This window comes from Accipiter gentilis, chromosome 6 (assembly GCF_929443795.1).
Source record: "Accipiter gentilis chromosome 6, bAccGen1.1, whole genome shotgun sequence".
In the NCBI taxonomy this organism is placed as follows: Eukaryota; Metazoa; Chordata; class Aves; order Accipitriformes; family Accipitridae; genus Astur; species Astur gentilis.
In genome coordinates, this window is record NC_064885.1 from 16,244,446 (window position 1) to 16,259,929 (window position 15,484).

Here is a 15,484-nt window from a genome sequence, read left to right on the forward strand (position 1 = left end):
TCAGATATCATTCATACTCAAAATTTTATGTTAAGTGTATTTACCAGCTGCACTCTGTCCAATGATGCTGAAATACTTCATTAAAAAAAGAAATCGTTAGAGATTCAAAAAAAAAAAAAAAAAAAAATCAAAAAAAAATCAGTATTCTGTCTTGTCAAAGTCTCCTGTTTTCTGGAAAGCCAAAATACATTTAAGCAGAATGGGGAGGAGGGGGGATGACACACAAAAGAATAATTTGCTTTATAAACATACGAAGTCAGTCTAAAAAGTCTGTTACATGTAACATACACCTTCCACTCCAGTTCACATAGAATTTGACAGCTGAATACCACACTCAGATTTCTTGGAAGACTTTTCAAGTTTGTAACACAATTTATACTTAAAAATACTTTATTTCCATTATAGTCTTCAGATCATGAGGCATGCGTAAGATTTTAGCATTGCAGACCCAGGACCCTTAAAGATACTCAACTATCTTCAGTAATCTATCTGATAGTTCATCACAGCTTTTTTAGATAACCTGAGGGTTACACCAAACACTTCCAATTTTTCATCACGTCATGCCACAGTTCTCTTTGGTAGGTTTTCTGACAGATGAGCAGGCAGAGAGACACAGGAGCAGTATTAAAGGGCCCAACTAATAATTTAGTAAACAAGATAGCGTCCTCTGGAAAAAAAAAACGAGGACATTAATGGCATCAACCCACCAGTATAAACATTAATCAGAACTGTGGAGAGCATTAATTTTGACATTTTCTAGCTCTTGAATACTTATATGCATTTAGTTTTCATGGTGAACTGATGACAGGAGAGGAACAAAGATGAATCCCAAAATGTGGAAGTGATTTTAAAGACGGAATTCTTGACCATAAGATGCTTCCCTCCTATATAACTCACACTCACCAATCCATTTCACTCATGGCTCCCTGTCCAGTTCCCTCTTCCTGTCAGGATGCTTTCTTCTCCACAGTGCCTGTGCCTTAGAGGAGCTTACCTCTGCTCTCAAGGGCAGCACAGTCAGGAGAAAATCCTGCTCTGCCTGGACTCCAAAAACTCAGCACAGAATGCCAGCAGAACTTGACTGTTAAGACTAATGAATCTAATGATATATGCCATAGTTCTTGAAAACACTGTCATTTTCATGACTTCAGGAAGTTTTGTTATCCTCACAGCCTCTTAGGCCAAAGGAGTGTAATTTTTTTGCTAATAATTCAGGGCAAACTAGAACGGTAAAAAGAAAACTTCCAAGGGGATCTATATTCTGGCAACTCCTGCTCTCCCTCAGCTGAAGTTTATGAAGGTACTTTGGAAGATTCCAAACCCAGTTGCAAGAATTCAGCAATTTACACACTACTGAAAAGAAGTGACAGATGAAAACTTAGGCTAACGATAATGGTAGGCGTTATTGTCTCAAGCAACTTATAAACATCAACCACCTTATATGGAAATACAACACAGCCTTAATTACTAAGAATTGAGACAATGATGATGTCCAAATGTAGGAAGCTGTTCATCCTAACCACTTGCATTTTAATTTTAAGACATAGTTCTCAAGTTTTAAGAAACAGCACACAAGTGAGTTTTTAAGAACAGAGATGCACTCTTCCATGGTCCCCATAAAACTGTCATGCTTCAAATTAAGAGACATGGTTCCCTATCAAAACTGTAATTAAAAGCCAATACTGGACAATACACATTTTTTTGTTTATGACTATGAAGTTTTTCTGTGGCATGAATATCATCAGAAACAAAAATCTTCACTCTTCTATTGCTGTTTTGTTATCATGGGAATTCTATATTCAAATTTAGTTCATGGAGTTATTGCATCTGCTACTTTATGTTAAAAGTTCAATATAAAACAAGACAAAAGGAATAAAATCAAATCATTTGGTCTTGCAAGGCAGACATCCTCTCACTTTGACTTGAGTTATAGTTTAAGAGTTCTTTTCTTGTTATACAAGCTTGGTCAACTGGTGTAGCAGTAAAGCTGAAGATACATAGTATATACTAATAACCAAGAACTAAAGCAAAATCAACAGATTATACATGAGCTTTAAATCCTTTCACAAAGTACTTTGTTGGAAAAGTCTGCTTCTGACTTAGATGTTTAATCCGCATAAATCTTCTTCCCTGTGAGAGGTACATACAGCCTCCTCAGCTTAAGAAAGTAACATGAATAAGATCAAGTAACATTAAAAGCACGAGTAGTCCAGTCCACCACAGTTCTCACCACCTTCCCATAAAAAGGTACAGAGAGAACTTATTTATATATCATATGAAGTATTATTCTGTTTTATCTTCATCCTCTGCAGCATAGATAGCTTGATTCCTTCTCTTAATTTTCTTAATGCCACTGTTTCCATTTTCATTACCACCAATGCGCTTTAATGGTCTCTCACTTAAGCTCTTCTCCTCCACCTGCTTACTCACACCAGATTTCTCCAGTTCCTCGTTAGTAGAATCCATAGCATCATCAGACGATACCGCCATGGAATCTGGCATGATCCGGATGTCAGAAAAACTTGCAGAAAAATCAGGAGGATGATCAGGGGAAGGATCTACAGAACACGTACTCAAGTCTTCATCGCCACCTTCTTCATCCAGCATTATTTCATCTGGATTAATGGATGAAAGTCCAGAATTATCTGTATTATACTCACTGGGTTCCTCTGCTGACCCAGTACTGTCCATCTCCTCTTCCTCCTCCTCCTCTTCATATTCGCCTCGTACTGAGCCCTCTTCTTTAGCTTGCTGGATCCTGTCATTGATGTCTGTGAGGCCAAACTGGGCACAAAACTCAGTGGTCTGTGGATTGATGCTATGAACTGGTTCCATGTGTTTTTGGGGCTTGCTGGGATCATAACAAGCAGCTGTCTGTGTGAAGTTACAAGGAATTTTGAGGTTATGATTCAGCTCTTCTAACACCTCTTTGATGGCTTCTTCTGTCACACTGTAATCCCACCTAAATAAGTGTATAAAGTTAAAACAAGCGCAGCTAGTCAAAAGGTATTTCCTGTTCCCACTGCAAAGAGAAACTTTTAAAGATGGTCAATAAATTCATCTTACAACAGACACCTAATTTCTCAAATGATTTTTCAGGAAAGTATGTTGCCTTTGGTCAATACTGAGATTCCCCTCTCCCCATCAAGGATTTCTGTATTATGTCAATCCATTCAATAAGCATGCACCCACTCACCCCCATAATCCAGCCTGATTTTCAGTCACACAAAGTAACTAGCAAGATTATCAGCCACCATGTATTTTTTGCCCCTCAAATGGTAGTATTTAAGTCTGCAAAACAAAATTAACTGCCTGTGTAGAGCAGTAAAGAAGTTGTATGCTCTAGAGTACAGCTCTTGTCACCAGCTCTTTGTTTTCCAAGGCATTTAGCAAGTCCTACAGGCATTATAGGCTGCAGAACAGAAAAACACAACTCTAAGACAAGATTACTTCCAGTCCAGCAAAATCACACTTTCCTCTCTACTTTGCAGGCAACTCACTTTGCATGGAGGCCGTTCTTTTCAGGCATATTCCATGAGCTCTGAGTCACATTAATGAGACTGTTGGTGGCCTTGAGGACTGCAATCCACTCAGCATCATATTCCAGCGAGTCACCTGCACTAGGATCATGCTCTATGTCTATTATCTGTTAAAAAAAACCACAACAAACCACAACAGAAAACAGATGAGGCGAGTTATTCTCTTGACACCAGTAACTGATTAAAAGGTTGAAGTGTTACTTGCATGGTACAGAGTTTTAATTAAGTTTCAAGTATACTGAGCTAGTGGTCTTAAACAAGTCCTCTCAAGTTAGCCCTACATAAAAGTTTACAGCAATAAGAGCAAGAAAGGACAATCAACAAAGGTAAAAAATGCATTTCTGTATTCTAGTTTACAGCAATAAAAAAGCAGAACACCCTCCTCCCTGCTGCCAGCTACTGGACAGTTATGCAACTTAGAAACCAGAACTTGCCTACTCCTAAGTTCATGCTGCCTTCTAAGTATAAATGCCTCAAGAATTGATAGCAACAGTTATTCTGCTGTATAAACATGCATTCTTAGCACAGCAATGAAATTACCATGAAATATTTTTAAACTCTTTCAACAGCTGATGAATAGAAATCCAAATCACTTTGTCTTCAGTGACGTTAACCTGAATCAAACCATTCAGTTTAGCCAAACTGCACTAGTTAGGCTCTGTTTTTAAACATTCCATAAAGTAATTCAACATCTTAAGGTATTTTTAGGTAAAAAAAAAAAAAAAACAACAAACCCAAACAAAACAAAGACTTTAAACCAGAGCTACACACAGATGGATCACCATGCTGCTGGAGGTAGTACTACTCCTGATCAGTTTTGTTACAGGATTTCAAGTCTGGACTAGCACCCCAGCGTACCTTTGCATAGCAGAAGCCCACCCTCATACTCTCGCCCATCTTCAGAGGTAGCTACTATGGCAAATGGATCCCACCACATATCTAAAGGACAGATAATGAACCATCTTCCCTTTAAGTTGACAAAAAAAAGCTACTTTAAAGTAAGCCTACAAACTTGGCTGCATTTGAAGAACATGCTGTCAGCAGTACCCTCTCATAGCGAAGGATTTCAGATTCATCCATTTGAGATTTTACAGATGCCACCCCAGACAGCATACACAGGCCACAGACATGAACATTGTTTTGCTCTTGGCAAATCAGTTTGGCACTCATACTGAAAATTCCCACAGTCTAGACCTCCTACTTGTCCACTGCCCTTCCTAGCCAAGATATGCGACAAACAAAAAGAAGCAAAGCCATTCTCCTAGGAAGTCGCACCAACTCCTGCTGGAATTCACACTACTGAAAGGAAATTACAGTACTCAGCTTGGGACTCAATCCTGTCTGAATTCATGAATCCAGATCTGAAGGAAGAGGCACTAGCTGACCCAAATTATGAGAGAAGAGCCTCAAGATGGGCTTTCTTCTTAGGTTTAACACTTGACCAAAAAACCACAAGAGGAGATTCAATTCAGGTTAAAGTAGAGCTACTCCTCCAATTAAGTCAAGTACTTGGTCTAAGGTGGAAGGAAATGGTAGGAATAAGCAAATGCTGCAACAGCATGACAGGACGCAAGCTCTGCTTATTTCAAGACAATATTACACAAAGACCATTCCACACATGCACCGTTCCTAGTTTCTTTCCAATTCCTCCATTTATCAGAACTATTCTTCAGCTTATATCTAAGCATAGCACTTAGCAGTTCAGACAAGTGAAGTACTTAAAAAGTGAAAACCCACTGCACATGGTCATCACCTGCAGAAAGTCTCTGTGTGGTAGACATTTATCCAGAGCCAAAAACTTTGTTGCTTTTGGTAGCTCTTCTTTGGAGTTTGTCTAGGAAACAAATGGTGTTAACACAGCCATTAGCATTTCTATGAAATGTGACCATTCTAAACAAGTTAGAGAGGGATTTTAAAGCATAATTTATACAGAAAAAGACTTCCTGAAATAGAAAATCAGCATGGGATTATAAGAAAGGGATGGAGGGACAAAGAGACAGACAGACTTCACTGGAAGTCTAAGAGGAAACTGGATGCAAATGACAGCAAGATAAAGGAAGAGCCACACTTATCCTTAACCAAGGCAGCTAAGCACACATAGGCTTGAAGCAAAAAGAAAAATTTTAACATAACTGGAAACAGACTTGTTGAGTCTAGAAGGTCTAGAGTTACACTTTTACAGCTAAGCAACTTGCAAATAGGAATAGCATGTCACACCACTTTCAGGAACACCTCAAACCAAGAGAAGTTTCAGCCTACAGGGGCTGGTTTTTGGCTCTCTCCAGGCCACCAGACAACTCCACCTGCCAAGCCTTACTACAGGCATCCTCCCATCCCTAGTTAACCACTATCTTCTTTTCGGTCACTTCTCTATCACCTTGTTTTGAAGCTGTCTCCTTCCCCAATAAAGTTGGAAAGAGAGTGCTTTCCTATAAACTTAAATTAAGAAGTTTCAGTTGCAGTAATGTTAGCTATTTCAAGCTGTCCCTGAAGAAGATTAGGTAGTTACACCACTGATTTATAACATCTCTTTAACTTATATAAGCTAGTAGTCTTAACACCACTTAATGTTTTGCGGCTTAAGCTGAGTTTTAATAACTGAGCAAAAACATTAAGAAGCTCCTTTTCTGGACATGACTACCTGTACTGGAATTCTAAAATGTGCCTGGAACACATATATTCTTAATTTCCCACCTCCCACACACTTTACCTGGTGTTGCATGAAAGCTGCAAATTTAACGTGAAGATGTGCTGAGAACCAGTAGGTGGGTTTCAGATGTTGCAGAAGCTCTGAAGCAGCAGGGCTTCCTAATGTGTTGCTCTCCACTTCTTGACGGAAGAAGGATTTCATTTTAAGAAGCTGTTTCTTGTTTCCGTAGTGATATATGCTCCTTGGCCAGTCATGTGACATAAATATATCAATTGGTCGTTTTAACTGTCAAGCCAAAATGCATACAGTATAAACAAAACACATACGATACAGAAGTTTCAAAATTACACAGCACAAGATGGAACATGTGTAACGTTCTACCTCAGATCAATACAGAGTTAGCTGTGACCAACAGCCTCACTTTCAAAGCAAATAAGTATACCACTGAGCCCCATCTTTCAGGTGGGCTTTGAAGCTGTCAAGGGACTCTAGTCTCTATGGTTTGTACTACATTTTCTTGGGACAGTCAGCTGTGTTTTATATATACTGCCTTATCAAAGAGATCATATCATCACATTAAGTGTGAGACACTCAGAAGGCGACTCTTAAAAATTACAGCTATGGAGCAAGTTTTCTACCTACAAGCAAAGGTGCCTCTTCCCTCATTAAATTTTTAAAAGCTTTGTTTAAAAGGGATAATGGCTAAGCACGATATTCCTCCTCAAAGGAAGCACCCCTCAGAAGTCTAATCGATGCCTTAACCATGTCTTGGTTCAATATTCAGCACATTTCCATCAGCTGTATCAGAACACGCTTCTAGATGACACCCAAGTCCAACTAATAAGAAACTTACAGTGAAATGCATCAAATTCATTACAATGACAGCAAAGCTTTGTCCTATGTTCAGCATTGCCTACTGAACACTTAACTGTGCAACTGCAACCTGAATAATTATTCACAAGCTGCTTATAAATACATGTATTCACTCCACAACCTCAGCCAAACGGAGTAGCCCTTGTGACGAAACAGGGAATAGGCTATAGCTCAAAAATAAAGCTAATCTGTCTTTTGAATTTCTCGCCCTGCAGTCAAAAATACTTCAACCACAGGAATTTGGGATCAGCTTATTCAGCTGGTTCAATTTTGATTAAATAACTTTGTACCAACCAGCCTGCATGTTAGACAAGGTAGCATCCATCTTCCTAAAGCTAACATAAAGCTGGAACAGAGTGGTATAGCTAGAGTACCTTCCATTCTGTGAATTTTATCCAATTAAAATAAAAAACAACACCAAAAAACCACTCCTGCCTGTGCCTGATTCAGATCAAGTTTGCACTGCTACGCAAAGCATTGGAGGAGATATTCAGCAGGAACAACAGTGGAATAACACCCAGCATAAAGTGGCCTGTCCAGATTAGCTGGCAGTTGTTGGTAAAATTTGCCATCCAATAGCTTTAACATCTTACTTCTAAATTAATGAAAACTATTTACCACTGTTTAAAAAAATAGATTTTTCACCAACCTGCTTCAGTTTGAAGACTTCGATATTCCGCACATGGTAAGCACTTCTAATTGTTTGCTGGTTGTATGGTGGACACTCAAAGTGGCCTGAAACATTGAAAAAAAGAGTAGTTGCCTGAATCAATAGTTCCCTCCTAACACTGTTTGCAAGCTAGCTTCTTGGGGTCATATAGACACCTAGAGCAATGCCAAATACAAGGCTGCCAATAATCAAAAGAGATACTCTATTTCCTTTGCACGACACTTACACCAACAGGCTGCTAACTTTTTACGTGCAAGGCAAATATGTTCTAAAACTGTGTCTATAACAATGAGCATTTCTTCATTTCTGTGTCCTAGTTTCATAAATATAGAGAATACAATAATTCAGTTGTGGAAACAAAACACAACAGTTTGACTCCAATGCTTAAAATCCAGGACCTGTCTGAAACAAGAAACTTTTGGCAGACCAATTTATGTGCTTAATTCCTGAAGGAGGTTTTGCACCTCTCTGGAGAGGTAACACCCCTCATTACCTCCCCACAACCCTCACCTCCACAGCTACACTGCATAGCCATATGCAATCACATATATAGAGAGCTGTTTGCTGCATAGCCGTGAAACATATGCATCTAGTGATATCATGGCTACAGATGCAAACATGCTGGCACAGGCAAAAAACATAAGGCAGATGGGAACAAGCAAAAGTTGGGCATCGACACAGCGAGAGCACAGAGCAAGCCTCCACAGTCAGTGATCAGAACCTAAGTTAGGACATAACAACTCAGAAAGAGGCATAAACTAAATGACAACAAAGCACTGCCTGAGATCTGACTCCTGACTCAGGCCACTGAGGCTGTGATTTTCTGTGTTACTTCAAGAGTTTTGCCACCAACCATGAAACTACAGCTTAACAGATCTGGCAGCAGGTTAAACATGCCTGTAACTGCCCACAGGCACCACAGACTCTGGAAGTGCAAACAGGCACCCTGTCAAAAGGGACATAGTCTCCAACTTTGCCTTGGGACAAGAAACCTGAATGCCTAGCAGAGCTCCTATGTACTCTTAAGAATGAACAGAAAAGTTACTTTTTTAGTAGTTAGCATTATTGTCAAAAAAGTCGTATCTCCCACAGGCAATATTCAAGCATACAAACTATATGCTTGATAACAACAAATTTAATTAGCATTGAGAGGTATTGGACAGAATCAGGTGTTCTAGAAAACTAGTCCAGTACTTTGCAGCATGAAAGCCATCTGCAAAGCTTCTCTGAAGCAGTACATTACTAAAGATAACATTACTGTAATCACAAGAAAGAGACCGCTACTTTATGTGTTGAGGAGATCAGAAAGACTAAACTATCTTCTATTTGATGACACGAGGTATCATCTGTGACAAGATTTCTGTCCGCTGATGGAGACCCTTCCAAGGAAGAACTCAGACATATAACCAGGAGGAACCGATCTCGAAATGTAGTGACAGTAAGCTCAGGACAGTACATTTGTACAGTATGACCCTTACAAATTGACTGTTTCACACAAGGAAAACTAAACATTCTTGCATTGCACGCTAAAAGGACACCGCCATGGAAAAATCAAGACCGTTCCAACAACAACATTCAAAAGGCACACTGCTTCCTGCTGTGGTCACCAGGCAGCTACCGACTCATCGACCACCTCCAGAAAAATCCGCCTGTTGAGCCAAGAGAGCTTTCCAGCCTAAGGGTCGGTTCAGAGAAAAGGAGGCACAGCCAGACCCTCCCGCGACGGCTGGGGCCCAGTGCTCCCCTCCCGCACTGCCCACCCAGCCGGCCCCGCTCTCTCCCGCCATACCTTTGCGGTAGTCGTGAGATTTGAAGATGCCCGAGATGCCGCCGATCCTCACGCCGCGGAACCGCACCACGCCCGCGTAACCTAGGGGAGACAGGAGCGCGGCTCGTCACGCCGGGGCAGGGCGAGGGGCCGGGGGGCAAGGGGAGGCCGCCGGGAGCCGGCGGGGGACCCTACCCAGGTAGTAGATGTTGGGCGCCACCCACCCGCCGTAGGGCAGCTCCTGCAGGTGGTTGGAGGCCTCGTGGTTCCCGCCGATGAACACCGTGAGGACCGGGGCCTTCTTCTCGCCGGAGTAGTACCTGCGGAGACACGGCAGCTGCTGTAGCGGAGCTGGGCCGGGCCCCGGCGGGACAAGGCCGGGCCGGGCGGCGCTCACCGGTAGAAGGTCTGCATGTGGCGGTACTTGGCGGGCACGGCCATGCAACGCAGGTCCGCCTCATTGCGCACGGCCTGGAAGTCGCCGCAGCAGAGCAGCAGGTCGGGCCGCACGTTGTGCCGCTGCTGTAGCAGCTCCAGCGTCTCGTACATCTTGTCCAAGGCGCCATGGCAGCAACCCGCCACCGCCACCTTCATCTCCGCCGCTCCTCCGCTGCGCAGGCGCCGCGCAGCGCCTTCAACGTCACCGCCCACGGCCAGGGCGCCCGCGCGCTGGTGGGGCTGGGCTGGGGCCGTGCGGGCAACCGCCGTCTCCGGGAGGCCGCTGCGCCCCAGCCCGTCCCGCCGGCAGACGGCGACCCGCGGCGCACCTCACGCAGCGGCCGCGGCCAAGCGTGGCTGGGCCAGCCGAGGCCGCTCCAAGATCACCGCGGTCAGCTCGGCCCGAGGGGGGGCTGCCGCGCTCTACGCCTCTCTCCTCAGCACCCGTGGGGGTGAGTCGCGGCAGCGGCAGGCGGGACCTGCGCAACGGCTCCGCTTTGCTCTGGGGAGGAAAACTGTCACGGCGGTTAGCACAGCCGTCCGTAATAAATCAAAAAGGCCCGTGTCGCGCACACAGAGCGGAGTTTCACGAACTTGTGGTGCCTTTCGCAGTGGGGCGGGAGGCCCTTGCAGAGGGTACGCAAGCTGTTTGACGCTGCTCAGCTCCCCCCCCCCCCCCCCCTCCGCGCTACAGAAACCACCGCGCACTTCTGCCCGCAGCCAGAGCCCGCAGAGTATGGCCCACGCCTCCTTTGCCAGCCTCGCAGGGAAGCGGCAAAAGCTTTCCTTGTTTCTCGCCGACATGGCAGCAAAGTGGTGGTGGAGCACTGGCTGTGCACGCTTTTGCCTGACATTTGTGCCAATAAGAGACCAGTTTTGGGTTTGCAAAGGACATACCATCCCTGCAGTTCTTGTGTTCTGCCAGTCCAGCATCGGGCAAGCATATTTTTAGCATAGTAAAGCGCTGGCTTCTTGCAAGTTCCTAACACTCAAGGACAGGAATGGTCAGTGACTTTACCAGGGCCATGGCGTATGAGGCAGGGTGAGAAACCCAGCATCTCTCCTTTTGCTTACAGTCTGTCGGGCTCCCTCTTTTGGAGAGCACCCGTTTCCTCATTTTGAAGGGCAGTGAATTGGATCACAGGGTGGTACTTCTGTGTCATGTAATAAAACCGCTCCAGACTTTTTCCACTCTTTGGGTTTATTTTTAACAGTCTTGAGGGATTGAACAAAACTGCAAGAGCATAGTTAAGCATTAACTTCGTACTACTTACCCTGTAATCATAGAACCAAGCAGACATTCCTGTTCCCCTACGGTACCAAGTATTACATAATGGCCTCTCTTTTGATACTAAGAAAGTATGAGTGTTCTCTAATACATTTCATAATTTCACAATGTTGGGTTACTGTGTGTTCTTTGGGGCTCCCGCCCAAGCCCAGCTGAAGTGAAGGGGAAAGTTCCTCTAGCTTTCAAACCCCACAAGTCTTCAGAGTAAAACCGCACACAAAAGTGTTCCTAGGTGCACTTAGCTTTCTCACTAACTTCGCTGAGACTTAACCAGGGCGTAGTGTGAGAACTCGGTCAGTCCAGCGTATTGCTGGGGAAGGCTTTCCAGCTTCTCTGGGGAAGAACAGCAGCCCCTCGCATTTGCCACGTCTCAGACTTCCTGAAAGGAAGCAGGTGAAAGACAGAAAAGGTCCACAAGTCCCTGGAAGATACCACCTTACCCAAGATACACTGTCTCAGGGGGCTTCCTGAGACCACCAGCAGATGCGTCTCCTGCCTCCCCAGATTCAACCCCAGTCAGTCAAGGTAAGCTGATACTGTAATTGTCATTCCTGGGTTTGTTAGCCTGGGCTCATTTCTCGTACTCCGTGTGCCACTTACGCCAAGTGAACTGGTGCACAGTGAAGTCTATAAGTTTTTTTTACATTCTAGCATTTTAGTATTTGTGCACTATTCACTATGCATCTCAACATCCCTAATTTAACTCTGGGTGTTCACTGAGTGACATTGCTCTGAACTTTCCATAGCAGTCGGACCACAAAGTGAGGCAGTCATGGTGCTGTTTACATGGTAAGTAGCAGCAAGTTAATGCTTAACTATGTTATTGTGATTTTGTTCAATCCTTCAAGACTGTTTAAAAAAACATGAGACGGAAGCACAGCTTTCTTCCACCACATGACTAACGAGTGCTTGGCTATGGATTGGGCTTTGCAGTCACAGCCCCTTGCCCTGATGTGCTTGTGCATGTCTCTTGTGTTTGGACATCCAGTCCTACAAAAGCGGACCTGCACTTCTCTGAAGTGACTAAATGCACATCGTGTCGTTCGCAACAGATGGAGGAACCGTGAGGCCAAGGCCAAAGGCACCCTAAGAGGCTGTGGATGACAGGGTTGTTTCCCTCATCTCTGAGAACAGAATGAGGGGGAGACTTTCCTGTCAAGTGCTTTCTATTGCTTTTATAAGATACTAAAGGATTTCTAGCACGTTTAGAAGATACTTAAATGAAGAGGAACAGCAAAAGGGAGGCATCTGTAGCTGACTTTTGAGGCGGGGGTAGTGTGGCTGAGAAGGGAGGTACAAGGGAGACAGTGCATGTCTTCATGAAGGGGAGGGAGATAAACTGGAAAGGGAGAGAAGTCTGGTGTGTTCCAGCTCAAATTTTGGGATGTCCCTGTAAGCCATGAGAGAGCATGGGGTAGCAGGTTGGTATGCACGTGTGTAACTGAAGAGGCTGCTGCAAGCAAAGAGGAATTCAAAGCTCTCTTAGAGAAAGACCCCATGAGGTTGGCCTGAACATCACAAGGCTTACCCGCAGCAATGTTTTAGTGCTTTTGGGCACCTCCTCCCCCAGTATTGTGCCTGATAATTGCAACATAAAGGCAGGACCTGTAGTGCAGCAAAACACACCGTCCAGGCACGGCCCGCTGTGGGCCTAGCCACTGAGGTGTGAGAGTCACCTTCCCCTTCCAGTTGCGCTTTGGCTCTTTTCCCTCTTAATTTTCACTTTTTCTCGGAGGCACCCATCACGCTGTTTCGCTAGAAGGCACGACTAATGGCCTCCAGCCAAAGAGGCCTGAAAACCCGCTGAAGCTAAGAGATGAAGCAACCGCGTTGCTGGATGTCTCTGAGCAGTTGAGTGAAAACAAAAACCACCGCCCGGGACGCTGCGTCCTGCTGAACCGCAGGGCCGGGCCGGCCGGTGGTGAGGGACGCGGCGCTGAGGCGAGGGGCCCCCGCCGGCTCCTCACAGCGGGACCCGCAGGGCGGAGCGGGTGCGGCGGCTGTGAGGAGGAGGAGGGGGGGGGCGGCGCATGCACGCGCGCAGAGGGGGGCGTTCTCCCCCCCCCTTCTTCTCCCTCTCCCTCTCTTTCTCCCTCTCCCTCTCTCTGCTCAGCGTGGGCAGCGCCATTCTGCCGCCGCCCCCTCACAGCCCGGCCTCGACCTGCGCGCCCGGGGCCGCCCGCCCGCTCGCCGCGCCTCCGGGGCGGGGTCCCCCCGCTGCGCGGAAGGGGCCGGCCGGGCCGGGCGGCAGAACGCGCCCGGCGGCGGGAGCGGCGGCGCCGGCATGGGACGGGGCGCTGCCCCGGCGGGTAGGTGCGGCGCGGCACGACACGACACGACACGGCACCGCACCGCCCCATGAGGGGCCTGCGGCAAGGACCGCCGGGGGTGGGCGGCGACGCGGAGGGGCCGCCGCCGAGCGGCCGCCGACTCAGGGCCCTGCGGTGGGGGCAGGTGCCGGGCAGGCCCCCGCGCCTTGTTTGTCGGTGGTGAGCCGTCCCGCCGCCGGCGCGGAGTGCCTCGAGGATCGGGGTGCCGGCGCTGCCAGGGTCTGGGAGGGAACTGCGGGCCTAGCGGCCCGCGATGGGCTCTGGCGGGGAGCGGCGGTGGCGTCGGGGTGTGTCGGGGCGGGTGGCGGGGCAGGCGGGCAGAGCCGCCGTTGTGGGAGGCAGTGGCTGAATGGAGTTACCGGGTAACGCACAGGGCGGAGAGGGAGGAAATACTTCTCGCATCGCGCGCGTTTAAGTTGTGAAAACCAGTACGACGTGGTGTGGTGGAGGCCGAGGCTATAATTTGTCTCAAAAGAGTTTTGACAAAGTGCTGAGAGGCATAGCGGCTTTTAAGCATGGTGATCTGGGTGTAGTTTCCAGTTCAGGATGGTCCGAAGCGGTTAGTTGTTGTAAAGCAGGAGGTTAACACCGGTGAAGGATCATCTCTAACTAGGCTGTTCGTTTCTTCTGCATGCTTGCCACTTGTCCCAGTGCAGCTGTTAATATGTGGTCATGAAAGTAGGATTTTTATATCCCCCCCCCCAGTATTTCTTCATGAGTTAGAAAGGGCACAGCTTTGGCTACAAGACTCCTTGGTTCATGGGCAGACAAATCCAAGAATAAGTTGGACATGAAGTTGTAAAACAGAGATGGAATAAATAATGCCATGATTTACTGAAGGACGTGTTCCTGCTGGAGTAATTCTCTCTGAAGGTCATCAGAAGGCACTGGTCTCAAGCAATGTAAATATTTTTAAGGCCGGGAGTAATTTTATTACCTCTGTTTTTCACACTAAAGAAGGAAGTCCTGGAAGACATGCGGTGTGTGCCCCTATCTTGCTTGTAAAGGCAGGCTAGAAGTGCAAAGGGAAGAAGAATTCAAGAGAAGAGGCCAGTAGTCTTCAAGCTATTTGCTGTTGAAGTGCTGCCTGAAAGGCTGGGTACATTTTTCTTGGTGGTGGTCTCATGGCTTTACCTCATCTTATATGATCTGATGCCTGCTTCGGGAAATATGTTTTCCAAGCATTTGCTTGAAATAGCTAGCTGTATCCTCTTGATTATTTCTTGTGAATCTCTCAAGCTAGGTAGGTCTGCTCTCACAGGTTGTGTAGGGGGAAGTTATTTTTGTGAGAACTTTGAGGAAATTGTCGGTACTACTAGACTTCTGTTTTGTAAAATTATGTATTCAATGGCTGCTGGATTCTGAGAAGGTGAAGCAAGAGACAGTGGTGGTGTTTTGGGGTTTTTTTCAGTATTTATGTATATCTGGAAATGGTAACATTATGTATCAGTTGAGACTGCTTTATGTTTGACTTCATATAAAATAAAGTTGAAGTCCCCTGATGGCACATAGCCAGTTTCCACTACCTAGACCTTTGCAACCACTGTCATGTGTCATATTATTTTGTACTCGTAATTTGCACAGAGGTGCAGTGTTAAAGGTAGCTATGGGCAAAGTGCCCCAAGTTAAAGTTGACTGATGTGTCACTGCCAAATACTACAGAGATTCACTGGTAAAGCATCTATTTCATTTGCTTCAGCTGCAGCCTGTGATGCAGGTGATAAATATTGTGGCTCAGGCAGTTGAGAAATCTCTGTAGTGGAGCCCTGTGGTCTAACATTCACTGCTGGTAGCCCTGGAGGTGTAAATATGATACTGCACAGTGGAATGTGGTGTCTGTTGTGTCGTCCCGGCCCGTCCCCGTCCCCCGTCCCCCCCCCCCCCCCTTTTTTTTTTTTTTTTTGTAAGGACCTTTCTTAATCTTTCCT

General features: G+C 45.9%; 2 protein-coding genes across 4 annotated transcripts in view; one reads left to right on the forward strand and one right to left on the reverse strand.

The window, feature by feature from the left end:
• Positions 1-131: 131 nt before the first annotated feature.
• DBR1 (debranching RNA lariats 1) lies at positions 132-10,123 on the reverse strand. 2 transcript variants are annotated; one of them, XM_049802157.1, is made up of 8 exons: positions 9,898-10,123; positions 9,725-9,820; positions 9,522-9,602; positions 7,712-7,797; positions 6,250-6,474; positions 5,293-5,373; positions 3,501-3,646; positions 132-2,962 (listed from the first exon to the last, which is right to left on the reverse strand). In XM_049802157.1, exons 1-8 carry the CDS (start codon positions 10,064-10,066, stop codon positions 2,284-2,286), a joined length of 1,563 nt encoding a protein of 520 aa, XP_049658114.1. In that variant the 5' UTR covers positions 10,067-10,123; the 3' UTR covers positions 132-2,283. The 2 variants fall into 2 exon arrangements, with proteins under 2 accessions (XP_049658114.1, XP_049658113.1); XM_049802156.1 differs by having other exon boundaries at positions 9,696-9,820.
• Positions 10,124-10,367: 244 nt separating this feature from the next.
• Positions 10,368-15,484, forward strand: part of PPP2R3A (protein phosphatase 2 regulatory subunit B''alpha) — a 61,360-nt gene continuing 56,243 nt past the window's right edge. The window contains exon 1 of one of the 2 annotated variants that reach the window (XM_049803275.1): positions 10,368-10,390. The gene's annotated coding sequence lies outside the window, so the exon portion shown is untranslated. Of the gene's footprint in view, positions 10,391-13,456; positions 13,536-15,484 lie in introns of those variants that run through there. The other variant, XM_049803274.1, reaches the window with a different exon arrangement.